The sequence below is a fragment of the Corythoichthys intestinalis genome, chromosome 14, assembly GCF_030265065.1.
Source record: "Corythoichthys intestinalis isolate RoL2023-P3 chromosome 14, ASM3026506v1, whole genome shotgun sequence".
NCBI classification, from domain to species: domain Eukaryota; kingdom Metazoa; phylum Chordata; class Actinopteri; order Syngnathiformes; family Syngnathidae; genus Corythoichthys; species Corythoichthys intestinalis.
This window is the reverse complement of record NC_080408.1, coordinates 7,993,122-8,018,533: the sequence shown is the minus strand read 5'-3', so window position 1 is coordinate 8,018,533 and position 25,412 is coordinate 7,993,122. Positions and strand designations below refer to the sequence as shown.

The 25,412-nt window shown below is 40.2% G+C and overlaps 1 protein-coding gene across 3 annotated transcripts in view; it reads right to left on the bottom strand.

Moving 5' to 3' along the window:
- Nucleotides 1-25,412, bottom strand: part of LOC130929512 (dual specificity calcium/calmodulin-dependent 3',5'-cyclic nucleotide phosphodiesterase 1C) — a 306,205-nt gene that overhangs the window by 176,095 nt on the left and 104,698 nt on the right. The window contains exon 1 of one of the 3 annotated variants that reach the window (XM_057856688.1): nucleotides 12,384-13,289. The exons of the other annotated variants lie outside the window; for them this stretch is intronic. Within the exon in view, the coding sequence (XP_057712671.1) occupies nucleotides 12,384-12,484 (101 nt within the window). The 5' untranslated portion in view covers nucleotides 12,485-13,289. Of the gene's footprint in view, nucleotides 1-12,383; nucleotides 13,290-25,412 lie in introns of those variants that run through there. 3 annotated transcript variants of the gene reach the window in all.

Sequence of the window (25,412 nt, the reverse complement as noted above, 5' to 3'; positions counted from 1 at the left end):
CGAGACAGCCGCGGCGGCAACAACATCTCCTAGCCAAACACTCCAGACATGTGCAAATAAATTTACTTTGCTATCAAAAGCTCTATTTGTCTTGTTGTCTATGTTATTTTGTAGAAGGAAAACATTCAGATGTTTGGGATGTCACCAAAGCAAAAAATAGCTGTGTTAAAGTCAAAGTTATGTTTGAAATGTATGCTTTTACAAAAAGCTCAATTTCTTGTTTTTTCATCAGAAATTGGAAAATTGCTCCAACTAAGCTATTTTCTAAGGCTGATTACTAAAGAATGGAAAAAGATATGACCTAACTTTTTTTTCCTGATGAAAGAGAAGAGTCTAATCTTTCTTTTGGTGGGTTCCATGTTTATATAGCAATAGAACAGAATTTTCTGTTGGCCTTGCAAAATCAGTCAAAATCCAGTAAAATGGCCGGGAGTGAAGGGGGTTGCACCGGTGAAAATGGCTGGGAGTGAAGGAGTTAATTTAGGACAGCATTTTGTGGGTAATAATAATAATAATAATAAGTGCCCAGTAGGGGTGTAACTGTACACAAAAATCTCGGTTCGGTACGTACCTCGGTTATGAGGTCACGGTTCGGTTCATTTTCGGTACAGTAAAAAAACCAAATGCTAAATATAAATGTGCTAGTTGTTTATTAAACACTTTTGTGCTTTCAACACTAGGAACATTCGCCTATACAAAGCTAGAATTCTGCTCAAAAAGTAGCAGGTAATTAAAGATAATCCAACATCCAAAACTTTCTTTCTGAAAGAAGAAGAAAAAGAAGTCCTGTGCAAAAGAGAAAAGCAATCCCAATGACAAAGATTTTAACATGTATTTTACAAATGAAATGCGTCAATGAAACATTTTTTTTCTTATGAACGGCTTTCAAAAGCTTTATTGGTGGATTTTCTCAAGTTTAGGCGCCACACAAATTAATACATTTAATTGTGTTAGCAAGATGTGTGTATTATTCTTATTATTTAATTACAGGTATTTTAGTACATTTCAATTTATTTTGTCTAAATGGGCAATTATTTATTTTATTATGTGTTTATATTTTACAAATGTCATGCAGTATCCATTTATATTGTATATTTTATGTTGTATAACTTTAGTTCCTATGTGAATATTAGTTCCGACTTGTTTTGTTGTGGTAGGAGGGTTTTCTATTGCCCACGGGGCCGTGTTGGTTGTTATTATAGCAGAGAAGACAGCAGTAAATCAACAAAGACAAGTCAACTGTGCCCCGATCTACCACTCAAGAGATCTGATGGACTCAGAAAGTAAGTTACGATTGCATATTAGTTTGAAAATCGCCCGGATCCACCGTATTATTACACGAGTGACTTCCGGCCCGATCCTAGCTAGTAGTATTCACACAGGAGGGTCGCGTCTCGCGTCAAATAATAAACTCTGCCGTTTTTTTTCACGTGCGTAGTGTTGAGCTGCTTCTGGGACACATCTAACACACGGCCGCACTGCGACTGGTGTGCATTGGCTGATCGACTCTAACGCCTGCATTTCACTGCGTTCTCGCGGCGGCCGCGTTGTTGCGCCGTTGACGTTTCTGGACTGTCCTACCGTGTTGGTCCTCATTATAGTAGAGAAGACGGATTAAATATACAGTGCCTTGCAAAAGTATTCGGCCCCCTTGAACCTTGCAACCTTTCGCCACATTTCAGGCTTCAAATATAAAGATATAAAATTTTATTTTTTTTGTCAAGAATCAACAACAAGTGGGACACAATCGTGAAGTGGAACAAAATTTATTGGATAATTTAAACTTTTTTAACAAATAAAAAACTGAAAAGTGGGGCGTGCAATATTATTCGGCCCCCTTGCATTAATACTTTGTAGCGCCACCTTTTTCTCCAATTACAGCTGCAAGTCGCTTGGGGTATGTTTCTATCAGTTTTGCACATCGAGAGACTGACATTCTTGCCCATTCTTCCTTGCGAAACAGCTCGAGCTCAGTGAGGTTGGATGGAGAGTGTTTGTGAACAGCAGTCTTCAGCTCTTTCCACAGATTCTCGATTGGATTCAGGTCTGGACTTTGACTTGGCCATTCTAACACCTGGATACGTTTATTTTTGAACCATTCCATTGTAGATTTGGCTTTATGTTTTGGATCATTGTCCTGTTGGAAGATAAATCTCCTTCCCAGTCTCAGGTCTTGTGCAGATACCAACAGGTTTTCTTCCAGAATGTTCCTGTATTTGGCTGCATTCATCTTCCCGTCAATTTTAACCATCTTCCCTGTACCTGCTGAAGAAAAGCAGGCCCAAACCATGATGCTGCCACCACCATGTTTGACAGTGGGGATGGTGTGTTCAGGGTGATGAGCTGTGTTGCCTTTACGCCAAACATATCGTTTTGCATTGTGGCCAAAAAGTTCAATTTTGGTTTCATCTGACCAGAGCACCTTCTTCCACATGTTTGGTGTGTCTCCCAGGTGGCTTGTGGCAAACTTTAAACGAGACTTTTTATGGATATCTTTGAGAAATGGCTTTCTTCTTGCCACTCTTCCATAAAGGCCAGATTTGTGCAGTTTACGACTGATTGTTGTCCTATGGACAGACTCTCCCACCTCAGCTGTAGATCTCTGCAGTTCATCCAGAGTGATCATGGGCCTCTTGGCTGCATCTCTGATCAGTTTTCTCCTTGTTTGAGAAGAAAGTTTGGAAGGACGGCCGGGTCTTGGTAGATTTGCAGTGGTCTGATGCTCCTTCCATTTCAATATGATGGCTTGCACAGTGCTCCTTGAGATGTTTAAAGCTTGGGAAATCTTTTTGTATCCAAATCCGGCTTTAAACTTCTCCACAACAGTATCTCGGACCTGCCTGGTGTGTTCCTTGGTTTTCATAATGCTCTCTGCACTTTAAACAGAACCCTGAGACTATCACAGAGCAGGTGCATTTATACGGAGACTTGATTACACAAAGGTGGATTCTATTTATCATCATCGGTCATTTAGGACAACATTGGATCATTCGGAGATCCTCACTGAACTTCTGGAGTGAGTTTGCTGCACTGAAAGTAAAGGGGCCGAATAATATTGCACGCCCCACTTTTCAGTCTTTTATTTGTTAAAAAAGTTTAATTATCCAATAAATGTTGTTCCACTTCACGATTGTGTCCCACTTGTTGTTGATTCTTGACAAAAAAATTAAATTTCATATCTTTATGTGTGAAGCCTGAAATGTAGCGAAAGGTTGCAAAATTCAAGGGGGCCGAATACTTTTGCAAGGCACTGTAATCTACACAAAGAAACTGTAACCCGATCGACTCACAGCCTCGAAAAGAATGGGTTACATTACGTCAGAAACCCGTTCGGTACGCATCCTTTCCGAACCGACTACCACGCACTGAAACGGTTCAATACTATTACATGTACCGTTACACCCTAAGTGCCCAGTGTTGCATTTTTCTATCCCTTTGTTCAAAACGCAATCGTCCCCCACTAAAAAGTTAGTATATAAACCAGAGCTGACCCGACTAGTTGACGTAGTCGATGTCATCGATGACGTAAATATGTTGACGACAGTGTTGTTAATCTTACTTTAAAAAATTAATTAATTACAGTTACAAATTACTTCTCCCAAAAAGTAATTGCGTTAGTAACCCAGTTACCTGAATGTAAGGGTAATTAGTTACTTGGCAAAGTAACTGGTGATAATTTTCATGTTTTTTTTTTTCCCCCTCAAAAAAAAAAAACATAGGTCGCACTTTGTGAAGTTTAAAAGGTTTCTGGGACAATTGGCCCTAACCCAATTCTTTACCCTAATTTACCCTTTACCCTGAATCAACCGTTAAAAGTAAAATTGCTCCCATGATTGCATTAGTTCCCTTCTGTCGACTTTTGACATTTATAATTGTTTCATCATTTAAAGATAGATTCAAGTCAAGACTTTGCCGATAAGTATTTTAGATAAAAAAAAAGTTACTTAGGTTCGCTAGGAAAGTTCTCTGCAACAGAGCCTTCCAAAGAAATCTACTGCTTTAAGATGGCGGCTGTTTACTAATGCATCTAGTTCCTTTCCTGTACATGTTGCTAATGCCGCTGTGTCTGTCATTTCGAATCTAGTCCTATATATATGTGATATCTACCATGTCTACCATATCATGTGGGCGTAGTTTGTAGGCTATCGGCTACAGTCAGGTATTATCGGAGCCACCTAGCATCGCGTTTGCTCGGCGTCACAACTTCTTTGGCTCCTCCACACTCCTGCTGTGCTCTGTCGTCTCGGTGAGTCCGTCTCCACTTTTCTCGCGTCATTCAACCAATATAGTAACGCACGCCTTTCCATCCTCAGTAACGGTAACGGCGTTGCCAAGATGAGAAAAGTAATTAATTAAGATTACTCACGAATGAAAAAAATAACGCCGTTAGTAACGCCGTTATTAACAACACTGGTTGACGAGCACACCATCCCGCCGACGGTTAATGAAGGGTTAAAAAAAATATATGCATGGAAAGTTGAGAATGGCGGACGCTCGGGATTCAAGCGTGGAAAGTGGTACGAAACCAAAAAAGCGCACAAGAGTGGCCAAAGCATGGACTTATTTCAAAGAAACAAAGGAGGGTACACTGTCGTGTGCAGTCTGCATTGTCAAGCTTGAATACCGCGGCAGCACTTCAGCCGTGAATGAACACCTGAAGCGCCATCACCCGTTTGTAATTTCGGAAGACGACAGGAGACAACAAGCTGGCAGATCGTAAGTTCATATACTGTAACTAACTAATGACATTTTTTTTTTAAGTTGCCTTTATGTGTGTCGTATCAACGTGCATCATTAAGTTATTTTCACATACTTCACTCCAGTGACACGTGAAATTTATTTATCAACTCTGCGGCTGCTCCCGAAAACTGTAGGTCTCACTACCTCTGTAGTCGTTGCACAGCATGCAAGTTGTATTTGTGAGAATGATAGATGCTCTCGCTTGGGGGAAAAAATGAAAATAAATAAATAATTGGAAACACTGGCCTGCTTACTAAAGACCATGACTGCACTAATCTTAGTTTATATTACAACAAGGGTTGGGCATCATTTTAATTTGAACGGTTCCGAACCTGATTCCACATTTCGATTCCGGCTCCAAACGATTCTCGATTCAGATTCTTTTAATAGGCAGGGTCCAAAAAATTGCATAGTTTATATTAAGTTCTTAACTTCTTGATTATTTTTTAAATTATATGAACTTTCATTTAACTTTGCTATGAATTTGTAACATGGCTATTTCTAATATTTGGTATATGATTGGTATATAAATATCAATCTTTGAACTTGAATAATGAAGTTTCTTTCCACAGGAGTGCACTTTCACAAAGAAGTTTATTTTTCAAAAGCTCAAAGAGAAAACGTTTACAGATATTCTTTTGCCTATGTTTTAGAGTGTCTTATGCTGCAGGAATTTATTGTATTGCATCGTTTGTTTTAGGTGTTTTTTTTTCTACAAGTTAGTTAAGGGCTGACATCTTGCAGATGTCAGGCAGGGAGTGTTCTGTCCCTTGATCTTAAATTGACTACTTTTTAAGTTTAATTTCTTTCTAAACTGATATATTGTTCATCCGTCCACAAGATGTCATTATTGAAACTCAGGACTCAACAGTTTTCTTTTGGTTTTGCTATGTGCGCTTGACTTCCCCGTGTGGTGACTAACTGGAAGCAACAGGCAAAAAGAATTATTACTTTAACTGGAAACGAATCGTGGTGTACAGACACTACACATCATTGGGAACCCTTGATAAAACAAAATATGTAAGTTTGCACGTTTAAACAGAGGGTTTGATATCATTTCGGTGTGTTTATTCTGTTACTTTGTTGTCATTTATGAAAACCGAAGTAACACGTTTTTGTGCCAGGGTAAATTAGCCACTTTATTTGATTTGCTCATAACGCCGCAAGTCTTCATGTGGTTTCACCTTCGTGTTATTCCGCAAATATTTCTTTCGGTCGGCGGTCAGGTCATCAAAACTTGGAATCAAAATTTTAAAAATTCGAACGGTTCAGGGAGAACCGGGGCGTTAGTCCTGGATCCCGTCGATGCTCGAACCCCAACCCTGGCGTCAGATATACAGTACAATGGGAAATACAGGTTGTCCCCGGGTTACGATATACCCGACTTACATTATTTCGACTTTACGCCGCAAGAGTCTCGTCTGCCATTTGGTCTTCAGTACTTTTTTTGTGTTTTTGTCGCATAACACTAGCCCCATTCAGACTTTAATCTCGCTAAATTACCGTGAAATGTGACGCAGGATTTACCCGTGTCATGGTTTTCAGACATGGGGAGATTTACCGAGAATTACCCGGGTTGGACACTTTCAGTCTCAGCGCTCTCTATGCGGAGAGAGCGGGAGGACAGGATTTTATAATCCGGACATTACGTCATTTTTGGTCAGCATACGTAACAAAATAAACCACGCATTTCCAAAGTAGGACGCTGGACTGTTTCTTCCTCGACTCCTTCAGTCCACCACTGATTTTTTTTCAAATAAATAAAACAGATGAGCCATCCAGAGCCTATGACGTAGTCTCACTTTCCCTCCTGCTGCTCTTTGTTGGTCAAGCAATGGAGTTGCTTATCAAAATCAACGATGATTGACAGATGTTAAGCTTGATGTTGCTACAGATGCTTGGAAGCCAAAGCTTCAAAGCGCTGCATGCGTCAATCATCGTTTAACTTGTTAAACAGTTGCTGTGGCAACTCATTGTGTGTAAGCGAGCATCTTGAGCAGATTTGAGTGGACTGATTCAATGGAGCATTTAATAAAAACAATCATTTTTCTACTTTATTCTTTAAAAACAATTTGGTGGGACAGTAACATGATTAAAACATCATAATTATTACATTTGAAGAGCTTGAAAACCATTCATTCTTCCATTCATTTTCCATAATGCTTTTGCTTACGTGGATCACAGGGGTGCGGGAGCCTATCCCACCTAACTACGGGCAGTAGACGGGGTACACCCTGAATTGGTTGTAAGCCAATCGCAGGGCGCAATACAAGAGACATACAACCATTCACGCACACACACTCATACTTACGGACAATTTATAGTGTTCAATCAGCCTACCACACGTTTTAGGGATGTGGGAGGAAACCGGAGTCCCTGGAGAAAACCCACGCAGGCACGGGGAGAACATGAACCCATGATCTCAGAACTGTGAGGCGGACGTGCTAACCACTCGGCCACTGTGTCAACCATTTATTAAAATACATATATCCATAAAAGTTTTTTTTTTCCTAATTATACTTTTGGGAAAAAAAGTAAACAAACAAAACCCACATCTTAATCTGTATCTCTTTCCAATGCTAAAATTTGAATAAACACATTGAAAACACTTTTTTTTGCGGGGGGCTACTTCGCGTTTTTTCACTTATCGCGGCGGGTTCTGGTCCTCATTAACCACGAAAAATGAGAGATCACTGTATACGTCATCAGCCTTCGTGCTGTCACCCAGAAATTAACCGGCTGCTTTCATACATGTTGCGTCCTGGTTAATCATAATAATAATAATGATTATTATTATTATACTAGGACACGACCCAGTTAATATCTGTGTCAGTCAACCCTGGAAACTACTTTTAGAGATACTGTAAGGCAGTGCTTCTCAATTATTTTCTGTTACGCCCCCCCAAGGAAGACATACATGTTTCGCGCCCCCCCAAACTCTGCCGCCACTGTAAATAGTATCATTTGTCTATAATTTTACTATTATAAGTACGCCTCTGCCTCACATTGTATCCTTTTTTTCTATTAGAGAAAATAACAGAGATGAACTTATAAAGTATAACTTTATCAACATTGTTTTGTTTGTAACAGAAAAGACTTAACGCGCGTCAATTTGCCTGAATTAAAAAAAAAAACGTCACATCCAAACTGTAAAAATACACTCAAGGTACATTTTTGACCATTTGATACTGAAAAATGAAATCAGTAAATAATAACAAATTTCATGAGGACAATATGCCAAAAAATTTGACCGAAAAAACAAAACTGAATAGAAGAAGAAAAAAAATGTCTTTGGACAGAAGGACAGTTTTTATTTTCGCTGCTCCCAGAATCACCTCCAGTTTGCAATGGTGTGGGGTTATTTTGCACTGAGCATGCTAACAGTGCTCTCTGGTTTACTGATATAACACTGACAAAGCGGGACGATTGTTGGCAATATTCGGCACGTTTTCGCTGAAAAACAACCAAGCGGTTTATCAATGAGATTGGGGTCTAATGTCTTTAAGTGCCGTCTTAATTGATTTGGCTTCCGGCTGTCCGCTATAATCATTTTTAGACACAGTAAACAGTGGTCTTTCCTCGTCTAGCACTGTATTAAATGTCAAAGCCAAAAGGCAAACAGCCTGAAAAAAGCGCACTCTCGGCGGCCGAGGGAGAACCGTAGGTGAGGGCGGTCGTCGTGACGATCCCAAGCTGAAAATGGCACTTCTCGGGCGGACACGTGAGAACCGGAGAAGACAGTGGGTCACTGCGTGAGTCCGGCCGGAAAACGGCTTTCGAAAACGGCGCACAGGTCTCCAGCTCTTCGTGAGTCTCTTCCATGTGCTGAGTGCTCTTGCTTACTTCAAAAATACTGCGCGCACTTTGAAAATGAGAGCGCCACTGCCACCCACTGAGTGGATGCGCAAGTCAGAGGTTGCGCTAGACTTTTTCATTGTCTGTCGTTTTGACTCACAGGGTCATAAAAATCCGGTCATAATCTATTTTTACCCGTCACTTAAATTTTTAAAATGTTAATAATGACATATTCAATAGTATTTAGTTTTCATTCATCTTTAATTAATATTCTGTCCGAACAAGCTTAACAGAGAATCCACACCACGCCATCACACATCAAGCAGCTGTGCGTTATTAGCGCCTAGCTTGCCTTGAACACGGCTTTTTAGGAAGGGTCGGACTTGACAAGTCATTAAAAAAAAAAAAAAAAAAGGGGTTTGAGCATAAGCCTGAGAATGATCGGTTTTCTCTCTGCTCCATATAAGCAATATTTCAACATTGCTTACACGGCCGAGAGTCGGGGCAAACTGCTCGTATGTGTGTGTGACATGCACGAACAGTGCGTGCATGCTATCGATCCATATACTTTGAATATAAACCTGTACAGGGATTATTCATGCCTGTTATTTGTGTCCACTTTTTAATAAGCAAAATATGATTTCCCTGGAATGACGGATGACAGCCAGCATGTGTGATCGTATGGTCATTTGTTTTGATGGTTCCACGCATGCGGGTCGTCTTGCTCAGCGCATGTCGGACTGCGAATTAGTGCGCAGATATGACAAAAAAACGGATTCGTGCATTAAGACCTGTAGTATAAACGTAGCCATAGGCTTGTTGCTGTTAAAAAGAGGACACAAATAACATGCATATACAGTGCCTTGCAAAAGTATTCGGCCCCCTTGAACCTTGCAACCTTTCGCCACATTTCAGGCTTCAAACATAAAGATATAAAATTTTAATTTTTTGTCAAGAATCAACAACAAGTGGGACACAATCGTGAAGTGGAACAAAATTTTAAACTTTTTTAACAAATAAAAAACTGAAAAGTGGGGCGTGCAATATTATTTGGCCCCCTTGCGTTAATACTTTGTAGCGCCACCTTTTGCTCCAATTACAGCTGCAAGTCGCTAGGGGGTATATTTCTATCAGTTTTGCACATCGAGAGACTGACATTCTTGCCCATTCTTCCTTGCAAAACAGCTCGAGCTCAGTGAGGTTGGATGGAGAGTGTTTGTGAACAGCAGTCTTCAGCTCTTTCCACAGATTCTCGATTGGATTCAGGTCTGGACTTTGACTTGGCCATTCTAACACCTGGATACGTTTATTTTTGAACCATTCCATTGTAGATTTGGCTTTATGTTTTGGATCATTGTCCTGTTGGAAGATAAATCTCCGTCCCAGTCTCAGGTCTTGTGCAGATACCAACAGGTTTTCTTCCAGAATGTTCCTGTATTTGGCTGCATCCATCTTCCTGTCAATTTTAACAATCTTCCCTGTCATCAATAATCTGACCAGAGCACCTTCTTCCACATGTTTGGCGTGTCTCCCAGGTGGCTTGTGGCAAACTTTAAACAAGACTTTTTATGGATATCTTTGAGAAATGGCTTTCTTCTTGCCACTCTTCCATAAAGGCCAGATTTGTGCAGTGTACGACTGATTGTTGTCCTATGGACAGACTCTCCCACCTCAGCAGTAGATCTCTGCAGTTCATCCAGAGTGATCATGGGCCTCTTGGCTGCATCTCTGATCAGTTTTCTCCTTGTTTGAGAAGAAAGTTTGGAAGGACGGCCGGGTCTTGGTAGATTTGCAGTGGTCTGATGCTCCTTCCATTTCAATATGATGGCTTGCACAGTGCTCCTTGAGATGTTTAAAGCTTGGGAAATCTTTTTGTATCCAAATCCGGCTTTAAACTTCTCCACAACAGTATCTCGGACCTGCCTGGTGTGTTCCTTGGTTTTCATAATGCTCTCTGCACTTTAAACAGAACCCTGAGACTATCACAGAGCAGGTGCATTTATACGGAGACTTGATTACACACATTTGGATTCTATTTATCATCATCGGCCATTTAGGACAATATTGGATCATTCAGAGATCCTCACTGAACTTCTGGAGTGAGTTTGCTGCACTGAAAGTAAAGGGGCCGAATAATATTGCACGCCCCACTTTTCAGTTTTTTATTTGTTAAAAAAGTTTAAATTATCCAATAAATGTTGTTCCACTTCACGATTGTGTCCCACTTGTTGTTGATTCTTGACAAAAAAATGAAATTTCATATCTTTATGTTTGAAGCCTGAAATGTGGCGAAAGGTTGCAAGGTTCAAGGGGGCCGAATACTTTTGCAAGGCACTGTATAAACCCCGTTTAGGCTTATATTCAAAGTATATGGATCGATAGCATGCACGCACTGTTCGTGCATGTCACACACACATACGGGCAGTTTGCCCCGACTCTCGGCCGTGTAAGCAATGTTGAAATATTGTTTATATGGAGCAGAGAGAAAACCGATCATTGTCAGGCTTATCCTCAAACCTATTTTTATTTTTTTATGACCGTTGTCAAGTCCAACCCTTCCTAAAAAGCCGTGTTCAAGGCAAGCTAGGCGCTAATAACGCACTGCTGCATCGCTACAGTAGCTACCGTACCGTCTCTCGCTTTTTGATGACGTAATTGCTGCATTAAATCCGATTTGCGGGACTGGACAGTACAGACCGCCGCGACAGTCTGGAAAAATGTGGCCCAGATTGGATTTAGACCACATACGAAAGTGACCCAGATCGGATTTGAAATGGTCCCGTTCTATGCGACTTGTCACGTTCAGACCGTCAAGTTAATGCCTCACTCGAGTCGGAAAAACACGAAAAAATCGGATTCGTGCATTAAGACCTGTAGTATGAACGTAGCCTTAGTTCGGACGCTCAGTTGCCTTGACATTTTTCCGAGTAAGGCCAACGACGTCATGCATCAAGAGAGACAATAGCTAATTAATATGCTCAATCGCCACCCTGTGGTCTGGGGTGTGAATTGCAACCTGTCAAAATGACGGATGGACTTCAGTTTTTTCCGTCACCGTTTTAAAAAACCGGTCAACGACGGAAAATATTCGGTTAACACGACCCCTGGTGCAAGTACACTTTATTCTAGTACGGCAAAAAAAGAAGAAAAAAAAAGAATGTTCCCCGAGGTCACACGCGCCACCCTTGGCATCACTCTGTGCCCCCCTGGGGGGGCGCGCCCCACTATTTGAGAAGTACTGCTGTAAGGGCTACCTGTTTAAATTCCGGGAATTAACGGGAGTTCAGCATATGTCTGAAAGGAGATAGTGTCACATCCAGCCACCTCTCAGCATTGATGGTAAGTGCAGTATCTTATTTTTTTACTTTATTCTATTAATATGACGAATATTACATGTTTTTGTTTAGTTATTTTTTAAAGATAGGGGTATTTAGGGGTAGTTAAAGGGTGTATTCTGATTTATGAGGAAATTCGGGTTACGTCGTCAGCGTAGGAACGGAACTCGTTTGTAACCTCATGGACTACCTGGATGTAAAAGTGAATGTTGGAGTAGCCATTTTGTTCAAGGTTTACAGTAAGAGGGTATCAGCTAAGATACTTTAAACACATCTACACCTCTTAAGCAATCCCTTTGTTTGGGGATTTTTGCATCAACAACCTTCTCAGCATCCCCGAGGTTATTCCTAAAGTCCCCATATTTCCTTCTGTCTACCTTTGCTGAAGCACACCAAACACACTCCATTATTCATCTCAATTGTTATGATTCGTAAGCTCCGTCTAGCATCACTCATACGTCACTGACACACACTCGCACACTTGTTGACAAGAGTAAAAGTGGCTATACTCACAGTCCTCTGAGCCTGAGCCAAATTTTCTCAATTTGTTCCGGCTGGAGGTACTTGAGGGCCGTGCTTTCAAACTCCTCGATTTCTTTGGTGGGAGACTCCATGTCACACACACACACTCACTCACGAGTGACGACACTCGTGCCAGCGGGAGATCAGCGGACAAGAAGAAAAAGTTTAATCCCTCACGTGCCAGAGAGGGCAAGATGGCAAAGTGTGATCCAAGGTAGCCTCTTTTTAGTCACACTGGCGCCCACTGCTGCGATGTCATGATTCCGTCCCCCTTTTTTTTTTTTTTCCTTTTCTTTTTTTTTTTTTTTTTTTAATCTCTCCTGTCCTCTCTTGTTAAATTCTGAGAGAGAGTCTAAAATGCAGAAGCAGTTGCACGCTTTCCAAACTGTCCGGAACGCTGCGTGAGTACAGGAGTCCTGGAGCCATTCCACGCTCGCAGAGCAACGACGGGATGCAGACGGCAGGGCAGCGCAATCCGGGATTAACGCACACTACTGCCGAGCTCTTTACACACACAAGGGAGAGAGGGGAGGAACAGCGGCAGTCAAAGAGGGAGGGAGGAGTCACGACTGATAATGAGAAACCATGTTCCGTTTCATCCGCTGGAAACCATGGCAGACAAGGATGGAGAGGGGATAAATAAGAGTGGATGATGGTATTGAACGAAGGGGATTATTAGGACATTTTTCACAGGATGACAACAAAAACAACTCTTTAAAGTCGTAGTAAGAAATGAATGGGTTTCCCCCAGGGAGAAAAATAGAAGAGTAATTTGTTATTTGAAATATTAATCAGAGTACATACCCAAGGCTATTGTTTACAAACTTTCATCTAGCCAAGGATCATATTTTGCAGGAGCAAAAATCTCACAGCATAACAGATGTCATAAAAAGTCGCAATATCCAAATTTAGAAGTTTAGAATCGAATAAAGTAGAATAAAACAGAAAACCCTTATTGTCACTGTACAACGGGATTTAAAGTGCATGTCACACGAATAAGCATGTATTTTATGCTCCTGAATGATATGGACCGCTTGGATGTGTGTGGAAGCAATCGCTATATTCTAGGGCTGTCAAATGATTAAAATTTTTAATCGAGTTAATTACAGCCTAAAAATTAATCGTAATTAATCGCAATTAATCGCAATTCAAACCGTCTATAAAATATGCCATATTTTTCTGTAAATTATAAATATATTCTGTAAAACAAATTGTTGGAATGGAAAGATAAGACACAAGATGGATATATACATTCAACATACGGTACATAAGGACTGTAGTGGGCATTTCACTCTACTGTCATTTAAATCTGTCTATGCTGTCCTCACTCCGAAGCGTCTTTTTCCAAAGCTAGACAGCTAGTGAACGACGCCTTAATAATTCTTCTTCCTTTTTCATCTGATTTATTAATAAAATGGCCTCAAACCATTGTCCTCTTTAGACCGTCGTAAAACTACAAAATAAAAGTACACAAGCATTGCATTAGCATCAACGTTAGCTTAGCACGCTATACAGGTTCACTAAACATAAACAAAAAGCGTCTCATACAAAAAATATAACATTTCGCTTACTAACATAATATGTACATTCTTTACAACAACCATACTTACGGACAAATCTTGTCCAAGGATCATATAAGCACAACATTATCAGCCCGAGACGTCGTGCAGCCATAATGAACTGGTAAGAAAACAATAAACCATGTCGCAAAGCGACCACAAGAGTTCGCTGTTGGACAGCATAAAAAGCTTTGCTGTAAAACTTCCCAAAAGGCAGAATACTTTCTGAGCGGGACATGTGCGTTAATTGCGTCAAATATTTTAACGTGATTAATTTAAAAAATTAATTACCGCGCGTTAACGCGATAATTTTGACAGCCCTACTATATTCATTTAGTTTTTTGAATCCCGCTCCATGAAAATGAGTGACTTACGGCTTCGGTCTTGCATTGAGGAGGAGGGCGCTGTGACGTGTACGGTAGAAGGCATCCTCTTCACTATACAGCGTACTGTTGTGTATGAGGACGAAGGATTCAGATGATTTTGGGGATTAATACGTTTATTTTTCGCATCACGCCAGCCAAACGGCTGCAAAAAAATCATTCTGTATGAGGGAGAGGCGTATGCGCGTTTTTGGAGTTTCAAAAGGTTCCCATTCACCGTGGATATTGGCCAAAACAAGCTCGACTACAGTGGGAGCATTGCACTTACGAGGAAGTGAGTAAACATCTTGTTTAGTATTATGTCAAATATTAATACAGCGTTTACAAAGTAAACACAACAAACTTTCTTTAAATAAAAAGGACTACTTACGTTTGATCATTGATGGGCATGTAAAAAGCTCTCCTCATGCACATTAGTTGCACGTTAGCAGCAGAACAACTGCAGCCGCCCTCCTCCGGGGAACTAGCTATAAATTACTCTCTGCCGGGCGGTTTGCTGGTCCGCGAAGACAATCGACAACACAGTCGTCATGTCAAATAATCCAGGCTAGTTATGTGTGATTTTACGAATCGAAGACTTTGAAACATCACTCGGTTCGGGTTAGCATGTCAGCTAGTTGTCACGCCTTTTGGTTTATTTTACATTCTCCGAAGCCGGGGAAGGGAAATGACACATGGACATATGTCCGATTTAGGTGTCATAAAATATGGTTTCGCAGGTGCGACAATAAAGGTGAAGTCGATAGTTCTGACCATTATGGAGTAATTTTGCCATGTCGTCCTGAATAAATGCATTTTTATTTTTCATATTCCATTTAGCACAAGACTGTTATTTGTCATGACCATGCCATTTATTTAGCAATTTGGGAAAATACTTGGATAAAAAGAATATTGAAGTAAAGAGACAGAAATAATGACATTTTGCAGCTCTCTTCATCACGTTTTCCTCGTTGTGAATAGTTCCCCCTCGACGGGCTGACTGGTCCTTCTCAAGCCATTTATATAGCTATTGGGGAAAAATACTTCGATAAAAAAAATATCCTGTAAAATTATTGGAGTAGAGAGACTGAAACAATGACATTTTGCGGCTCTCTTCGTCACATTTTCCTCGTTCTGAATAATTCCCCCTCAATGGGCTGAATAGTAAAACGGATGAACCCAGTCTCCCGCTGATGTCATCCACTTGTTGGGGACGCTAAAGCCCTATAATGGTAGGCGTGGCTAACCGGCAGATTAAAAGACTAATTTCTCGTCATCTGCGCTTTGCTAAATTATTGTATATAGTCAAATCGTCTCAAAATACGATTCTAATTCACATAATAATGCCATTTAAGACTTTTTTTCTCGTGTCGTATGCTCTTTAAAGCTTAGTCACAATGTGCGCTAGAGGTGTGACAAAATATCGAAATGGTGATATATCGTGATACTTTGTATCCCAAAAGGTTATCGACATGCTCCAGCCAAGAATCGAGATGTCGTTCAAAAAGGTGTTCATGTTTCCACCACAGGTTATCAATAGGGTTGGGATCTGGGTTATTTGTAGGCCATGACATTGACTGGATAAGTCTTTCTCCAAGGACTGCTTTAACGGTTTTAGCTCTGTGGTATGATGCATTGTCATCTTGGAAAATGACATTTTCAATTGAAGGGATAAGAAATCTAAAATGTCTAAAATTCCAATGTAAACTCTTGAAATTTATTGAAGATTTAACCACAGCCATCTCCCCAGTGCCTTTGCCTAACATGCAGCCCTACATCATCAAGGACTGAGGGAATTTTGATGTCTTCTTCAGGCAACCATCTTTGTAAATCTCACTGGAATGGCACCAAACAAAAGTTCCAGCATCATCACCTTGTCCAATGCAGATTCTTGGCTCTTGACATCTTGTCCAATGCAGATTCTTGACTCCTTGTCCAATGCAGATTCTTGACTCTTGACAAGGTGATGATGCTGGAACTTTTGTTTGGTGCCATCCCAGTGAGATTTACAAAGATTGTTGCCTGAAGAACCTGTTCCAGTGAGACCTTAAATGGCCCAAAATTACCTAACTGCCTGGCATTGACTGCCACCGACAGCCATAGACGTTCAATCCGTTTGAAGTGGGAGGGATGGCAGCGAATGAACGAATGTTCATTCGCTGCCACCCTCCCAGTTCAAATGGATTGGACGTCTACTAGTGATAAACTCATTCTAATTCACAGCAGTAACTTTTTTTCTGTTTATTAGTTGTTTGTACTATCCTAGAATGATTTCCTGACCAATGTATCGATAATCGTTGTATCGCCTTATCGTCAGATCATCGTTATCGTGAGCTTTGTATCGCAAATCGTATCGTATCGTGAGGTATCAAGAGGTTCCCACTCCTAATGTGCACCATATAATTTAAAAGCAAAAGTACAATCAGGCTAATATAAAAACACAGGTTACAGTGTACACAGATTGGGAATAAGTGACAAGCAGCAAGTAGTGATGTAGCTGTAATATAACAGCGCAACAGTGTGTGTATGACAATTTACAGTACTCATACAAGGAGGCAGACAGCTGGCTTGATGGGATAGTGCAAATGACAGGTTGTGCATAGATAGTGATGTAACAGTGCAAAAATGCTATCATCTAACTGTGCAAATATTGCATAAACAACAGATAATAGGACTCAGGTCACAGGGACTCTGATTTGAGTCGCAACCTCGCAACTCAACTAAAAAAAACGCAGACTCAGATTTGACTCGCTTGAGCTGGGGATGTCAGAACTCGGGACCTGACTAGACTTCTGAGGCAATTACTCAAGACTCGACTCAACTTGATACGTGAGACAATGACTCGAGACTCTACAAGCCAACTCAAAAAAACTTGGATCATAAATTGGTTGCCAAATGTCAGTGATCCACTTGATCGCCCTGGCCGTGCTAGCAAAGCCCTAACGGAACATTATGGCGATAAAAACAACTATCAAATTTCCTGCAGACTATACTGTATACTTTTTTCTTTTTCTTTACATTGAACCACAGTAAGGTTTCCATCAAAGATAAAAATGAGTGCTTTGTGGGTGGGCTGGGAACAATGGTGAAGCCTTTGACTGACCTCGTGACTCGACTCGGCCTCGTGACTCAACTCGACCTCGTGACTAGACTCAAGTTGACTTCGTGACTCGACTCGACCGTGTGACTCGATTCGACCGTGATTCGACCTTGCAACTCGACGAGACTCGACCTCGTGACTGATCGACCTCGTGACTCAACGAGACTCGACCTTGTGACTAGACTCAACCTTGTGACTCGACTCGACTAGACCTCATGACTCAACTCGACCAGACCTCGTGACTCGACCATACCTCGCGACCCGACCGTACCTCGTGACTCGACTCGACCTCGTGACTCGACTCGACCAGACCTCGTGACTCGACCAGACCTTGTGACTCGACCATACCTCGTGACTCCACGCGACCTCGTGACTCGACCAGACCTCGTGAATTGACCTGGTGACTCAACCTCGTGACTCGACCTCGTGACTTGACCTGGTGACTCAACCTCGTGACTCGACCTCGTGACTTGACTCGACTTCATGACTCGACTCGATTAGACTTCATGACGACCTTGTAACTCGATTCGACTAGACCTCGTGACTCGACTAGACTTGACCTCGTGACTCGACCGTGACTCGGCTTGACTAGACCAAATGACTTGACTCAACCTCATGACTCGACTCAACCTCGTGACTTGACTCAACCTCGTGACCTGACTCAACCTCGTGACTCGACTCGACCCCGTGATTTCAACCTCATGACTCGACTCGACCTCGTGACTCGACCTTGTGACTCGACCCGACCTCGTGTCTCAATTCGACTCGACCTCGTGACTTGACCAGACCTCGTGACTTGACCAGACCTCGTGACTCGACTAGACCTCGTGACTCAACCTCGTGACTCAACCTCATGACTCGACCTAGTGACTCAACCTCGTGATTAGACTAGACCTCGTGACTCGACTAGACCTTGTGACTCTAGACCTGACCTCATGACTCAACTCGACCCCGTGATTTAGACCTCGTGACTCGACCCGACCTCGTGTCTCGAGTTGACTTGACCTCGTGACTTGACTAGACCTCATTACTCGACCTCGTGACACGACTCGACTTGATCACAACAGGTAAGACTCTGGACGTACCTGTGACTCTGCTCATAGTGACTCGTGCAATTGTATGGCACATAGTCTGGGTACTGTATAGTCTCGGTACTGTAGGCTAAGTTTCAAATGAAATTAAAATGAATTAGATTAATTTTAATTCGTTCCGTGACCAAGGTCATATCTCAAACCAAATATAACTCAATTGCTTTTATTTTGTAATTTCTCTAAAAAGAATGTTAAGAATTAAATAGTTATGGGGGGGGGGGGGGGGGGGGTTACATTCGGTCCATTTAATCTTCACTTCTTTCTCGCTACATTTTGCTCACTTTCACTGCTTCGCATGTTTTCATGGACAAAAGTCTGCATCTTAAAAAATACTTCAAACCCCTTGGGTAGCATTATAGCCTTTATCAACTCCTGCTTCAGTATATACTAGGGGTGTAAATCACCAATTTCACGATGACACAATATGATATTGATCCTTTGGACAACATGATGATATTTGCTGACAGTAAGTCTGCTATGATTCGATTCAAGTCTTTCAATCAATTCAATATGTTATGATGTATGTATTCCACAATAAGAAACAGGAATTGAATTATTGTCATTGGGCTGGATGACAACCAATGAAATAAATGTAAAATAAGAAAAAGTGGCAGAGACTACATCAGGGGAAAAAAATATAAATAAAATAAAGCAAATAATAATATGTGAAAGTTTTCCAAGCACAGCAGGGAGAAAATAAACAAGCATGCTATGGATTGACGGTGAAATGATGTAATCACAGATCACCTGTTTAAATGATGTCATCTGAACATACAGATAATACATTTGCAGCACCGCATATTAAACACCGGGCCAAGCAGGATTAAATAACATGCAGATGGTGGCGTTGGCGCTGATTTGACCGAGATTATGCTGATCCAATGAGAGTGTTTCAACATCCCACATGGGCGGCCCAAACTCAAGTGGCATTGTGGCGCGTTATCATCTCAATCTGATTGCAAAAATATAAAATGTGAAAGAGTCAGGATAGGGTGCCTATTTGTTGTTTATGTATGATCTTCCTTTATTTTTATGTATGAAAGGCTTTTTGGGGGTTCGGGATAGATAAGTGACAACAATGAACAGAAACATGATTTTGACATAGCATTAAAAGTAGCGGTCTCCATTCAGACTGCCTTGTACAACACAGCTAATGCAAGACAGTATTTTGAGAAGGACTGTTTCATGTTTTATGATAAGATTTAGCTAACGCCAGAGGCGAACTAATGAGCCGTCTTGCCTAAATGCCTTAGTCGGAGCAAGGGCATTTGTAAAACTGGATATCAAAGTTGTAGTTACTGTTATCCAATATTATATCTTACAAGGATGTCATCACTATAACGTCTTTAACATCCACAGTGGTATTAAATAGTATCTGAACCTTTTGGAATTACATTTCTGCATACAATCACCATCAACGGTGATCTGATCTTTGTCAAAATCACACAGATGAAAAAAACAGTCTGCTGTCACTAAAACCACCCAAACATTTATTGGTTTTCATATTTTAATGAGGATAGCGTGCAAACAATGACAGAAGGGGGAAAATAAGTAAGTGAACCCTCTGCCTAAGGAGACTTAAAGGTACACTGAAACCAATTTTTACCAAACAAATTAAGTCAGGTGTGTGCCCAATCACTGATGAGTGGTTTAAAAAGCTGCCTTGCCCACCATAAAACACACAGCTGGTAAGAATTGTCTTGATAAGAAGCATTGCCGGATGTGCATCATGGCTCGGTCAAAAGAGCTGTCTGAAGACCTGCTATCAAGGACTATTGATTTTTATAAAACTGGAAAAGGATACAAAACCATCTCTATAAGTCGTCAATCGACAGTCAGAGAAGTTGCCTACAAATGGAGAGAGTTTGGCACTGTTGCTTCTCTCCCAAGGAGTGGCCATCCACCAAAGATGGCGCGAAGAGTTTAGTCCAGAATACCCAGAGAGGTTAAAAGAACCCTCAAGACTTACAGAAATCACTGGCACAGTCCATTATCTCTGTGCACACATAAACTGTAAGTAAAACTATGGCCAAGAATGGTGTTCATGGGAGGACTCCACAGAGGAAACCACTGCTGTCTAAACAAAAAACATTGTTGCTTGTTTAATGTTCGTAAAAAGGCACTTGGACACTCCACAGAAGTTTTGGCAAAATATGTTGTGGACTGATGAAACCAAAATTGAACTGTTTGGGAGTAGCACACAACGCCATGTGTGGAGGAAAAATGGAAAAGCTCACCAACATCAACACTTCATCCCCACCATGAAGCATGGTTGAGGGAGCATCATGATTTGGGGCTGTTTTGCTCCCTCAGGGCCTGGACAACTTGCAATCATTAATTGAAGAATTAATTTTAAAGTTTATCAGGATTTTTGCAGGAAAACCTGAGGCCGTCTATCAGACAGTTGAAGCTAAAAAGAGAATGGATGCTTCAACAAGACAATGATGCAAAACATAGATGTAAATCAACTTCAGTATGGTTTCAGAAGAAGAAAATACACATTCTGGAGTGGCCAAGTCAAAGGCCAGACTCGAACAACATTGAGATGCTGTGCATGACCTAAAGACAGCGATTAGCGCCAGACATCCGAGGACTGACTGAACTACAGCAGTTTTGGAGAGAAGAATGGGCCAAGATTAGTCCTGATCGATTTGCAGCTACAGGAAGCGTCTGGTTGAAAAGTTATTGCTGCCAAAATGAGGGGCAACAAAATATTAAATGTGATGGCTCACTTACCTCTTTTTTCCCCCTTCTGTCATTGCATACTATCCTCAATAAGATATGAAAACCTATAAATGCTTGTGAGGTTTTAGTCAAAGCCGGCAGTTTTTTCATCTGTGTGATTTTGACAAAGATCAGATCACATTTGATGGTGATTTTACGCACAAATGTGAGAAATTCCAAAAGGTTCAGATACTTTTTCATACCACTGTACAAGTGTTTCATTCGGACCTCAAGTTATTTCACTTCATGACTTCGTTCGCAGTCCATTCTTTGAGTGTGCTAACAATAAAGCAATGCTTCCTCTTTTTAAGTAGCCCTAATAAGAGCATTGAACATATTTTGTTTTTATTTCTTCATGTAACATTTTGTGAACCGACACTTTAGTTTCCCAACCCTTTGCTTGGCTGTAAGTGTTGAACCTGTACGCTTTTGCCACAATAGCTTGTTACAATCTATATTTTCAATTAGTGCTGCAACGATTAATCGATTAACTCGAGTATTCGATTAGAAAAAAAAAAATCATATTTTATTTCTTCGAGTATTCGTTTAATTAAAGTGGCGTTGTAATGGTTTATTTTCAAAGTGTTTGCATTTAGTTTTATTGATTAGGGTGGATACATTGCCCTCTGGTCTGCGTTATTTCACATGGCTGAATCCAACTACTCCCTGTTTTTGTTTCAGCTAATGTTTTTTATGCATTAATAATTTAGTTTACGGGCATATTTAGTCGTTTTTTGTGGGAATATGTGCCCGAACCATTTTTTAAGAGCATTGTGTAAAAAAAAAAAAAAAAGTTTGCATTTTATAGCATTTAAAACTAGCGGACTTCTGCTATGTAAGCTAGCCAATTGTTCTTTTGTTGTACATAGATCCTCTTTTTTTTTCCCTTTTAATACTGTTTGAGGCTCAGCTCAGGTATTTTATTTTTTTCATGTTCTTTATCCGATTACTCGATTATTTGAACTAACTAATCGATTAATCGACTACTGAAATAATCATTAGCTGCAGCCTTATTTTCAATATAACCCCCCCCCCGCATATTTGAAACTCTTTTGCCTCAATCTGGAATATGTCGCATTGGTATTGCTCCAAAATAAATCACTTGAAATTTCCCCAAAAGTGGAATACTGCGTCACCCGGGATTGGAAGGCCACAAGTTCAAATAAACATTCTGCTGAGGAATTTGTTGCAAAGGTCACAACGTTTGTGCACCTCAACTTCATTATAACAAATCAAGATTGCTTAGGAAGCTAAAAATGATTTATATTTGAAATGTGCAGCATATGGCGTGGTCACCTGACTCAGTTGTGTCGTCTCAGTCTCTCACGCACAAAATAAAATTTCAACCATCCCTTGAATTTGCACACCAAAGTCACACCCCTGATTGCGAGCAAAAAGTATTGCAACGCTATAGATGTAAAAGGCAATTAAAATTGCCAGATTATATCACACTAGCCCAATAGAGTAAAAACTATCCTTTTAGTGCATTTCCAGGGCCGTGCAGAGACCAGTGGAGGGGCAGGTGCTCATACTGTAGATGTGTGTCTTTACTATTCAATCCCAAAAAAGTTGCTACAATCAAAATATATATTTTCAATAAAAAAGTCACTTCAATTGAAAAAAATGTTTGAATACAAAAATAAGTTTGAGACCAAAAAAAAAAGCATTTGAAAATTATTTTTCTTTGAAATGTTTTTTTTTTTTTGATTGAAACAACTTTTTTGATTGAAGAAATGTTTTTTGTTTGGGCCACATTTTGGCTAGGACATTTGTGTCTTTATTATTCATCCAAAAAAATAAGTTGCTTCAAACAAACAAACAAAAATTTTTCAAAAGAAAAACCACTTAAAAAAAAAAAAAAAATCAATCATAGAAAAAGTGCGCATGCGTCAATCATCGTTTAACTAAGTGAGCAGCTTGAGAGGGTTTGAGTAGACTCAATATGAAGCATTTAATAAAGCCAAGCATTTTCCTACTACTTTGTTGTTTAAAAATAATTCGGTGGGACAGTAACATTTTTAAAATTGTCATAATTATTACATTTGAAGATCTTAAAAAAACATTTATTCATATACGTATATACATACATTTTTCATAGTTAAACTTTGGGGGGAAAAAAGGGAAAAAACATGTCTTATATGTAACTTTTTCCAATGTCAAATCTGAATAAATACATTGAACACGCACAACAAACAAAAAAAAAAATTGAGGGGGGGTGCGCAAGTTAGCGGTTTTCTCTCATCGCGGCGGGTTCTGGTTCCCATTAACCGCAGTGGCACCTCCAGAAATTTTTCATGGGGTGGCCAGATGGGGTCACTTAAAATCTTGGGATGGCACACCAAAACTAAAAGCCATAATTTCAGGTTTTCATTATATTATTGCAGTAAAAAGTTCAGGGGAAAACTAACAGAAAGACTTAAGGAAACGGTTACTGATATACTTTGGTGTATTGTGTAATATTTTATTTTACTAATGATTTAATGTGCATATTCCATAATCCATAGTACATAGTTGTTCAGTTTATTCCGTTTTTCATGGCTGTCTGAATAGGGTTCGTCACTCAGCACAAAAAGGATTACTCGCTACGCACACTTTTCATACTTTATTGGGCACAGCAGCACACAGCAGGTAATAACCTAAAGTAAAACTTGAGTACAATAAACAAAATGTAAAAAAAAAAAAAAAAGATACAAAATTAAATAAAATGCAACAAATAAGCACAACTTCACTTATTATTATTATAACTGATATAAACTACAATATATTCATAACATAGTATGATTTTACTACTACAACACATTGATTTTAGGATTACGTATTACTATTGTCACCAGTAATTATTACCGGGTATTTCTCATGTTAAATATATGATATGTAAACATGAATGTATAGTATAAATACATGATGATAATCATGTTAAACTTATCATATAACATCATCAAACATATTTACATATGTGATTTACGTACATGTAGTTCGCTTGTCATAAAAGAAAATTCATCTACCATTTATAATGAACTCCGTAGTCAAAAATAATAGGAAATACAAGCAAACACCGTACAATAGCACAGACTGGTGGCTGTCAGCGGAACTACACATACTATCGTGAAATGGCGTACCGCACGCAGGCTATTTTTAGACCGTGACGTCGCATCGTAAAGCAGAAGTAAAGCCGAAGTGGGACATTATAGACTCGCCCTCGCATAGACACAGCGTAATTTGTGCTACTTTTCTCCGGTAATTTTTCAAAAATGAACAGGCCGATCACGGATTGCTTTTTTGTAACTTGTAAAAACAACTCTAGACATTACGACACATGAAGGATGTTTTCTTCATACGTTTCCGGAAACCAAAAACTCGGGAGGAAAAAATGTGAAGACTGGATCAACTTGCGCGGACTTTAACAACAGCTCGGCGAATCCATTCACGTTTCATATGCAGTAAACATTATGTTGGGTTGGCATGGTCTTTCAGAGGACAAAGAGGTAAGCCATTTTTATATTTTTACATTCTCACGTGGCTCTAACAACAGTGAACTATCAATGTAGTGTCACGCACACTAAGCAAAGTAGATATTGAAAAGGAGTGATCAATCAAGCAGGCATCTAAAACAAATGGCATGAATCTAATTCATGAACTTAAAGTGGCTTACCAGTGTGGTCATGCTGGTGACGAGCACTGCTGATTTGTACTGCAATCAAACCCCGGTGTGTTTAAATATGCGTTACCATAGCGTTACTGGTCAGTGGCGACCCCGCCCACCTCCTGACAGCCGAGTTAAATCCAACAATAGCCTGGCGTCATTTGGGATGAAATGGTGCTTCTGTCTGACAATGAATGACCAAAGAAGAATTAAAATGGTGTCTGACTGCCACTGTTACATTTTCTGTTGTAAAAAAACAACATTAGTAAGGGGGAAGTGTAAATAAGTTATAGAATTAAGATTTGTTAACAATAGAAAAAATTAAAAGTGTTTGTTGGCAGTCACAGAGTAGCATTTGCGATCGCTACACAAAGCTAACTAAATTACCCCCAAGAACGGTAAGAGAAGTAGGACAACCAGAGGACATAGAAGAAAGACAGGGCTGATGGTAAAGGATAGCTTGTTGAAACAGGAGAATGTCATTGTCAGTCGCGTCAATAAAAATGCTAAGGCTATGCTTAGGTCGGCTCGTTTTTTTCCG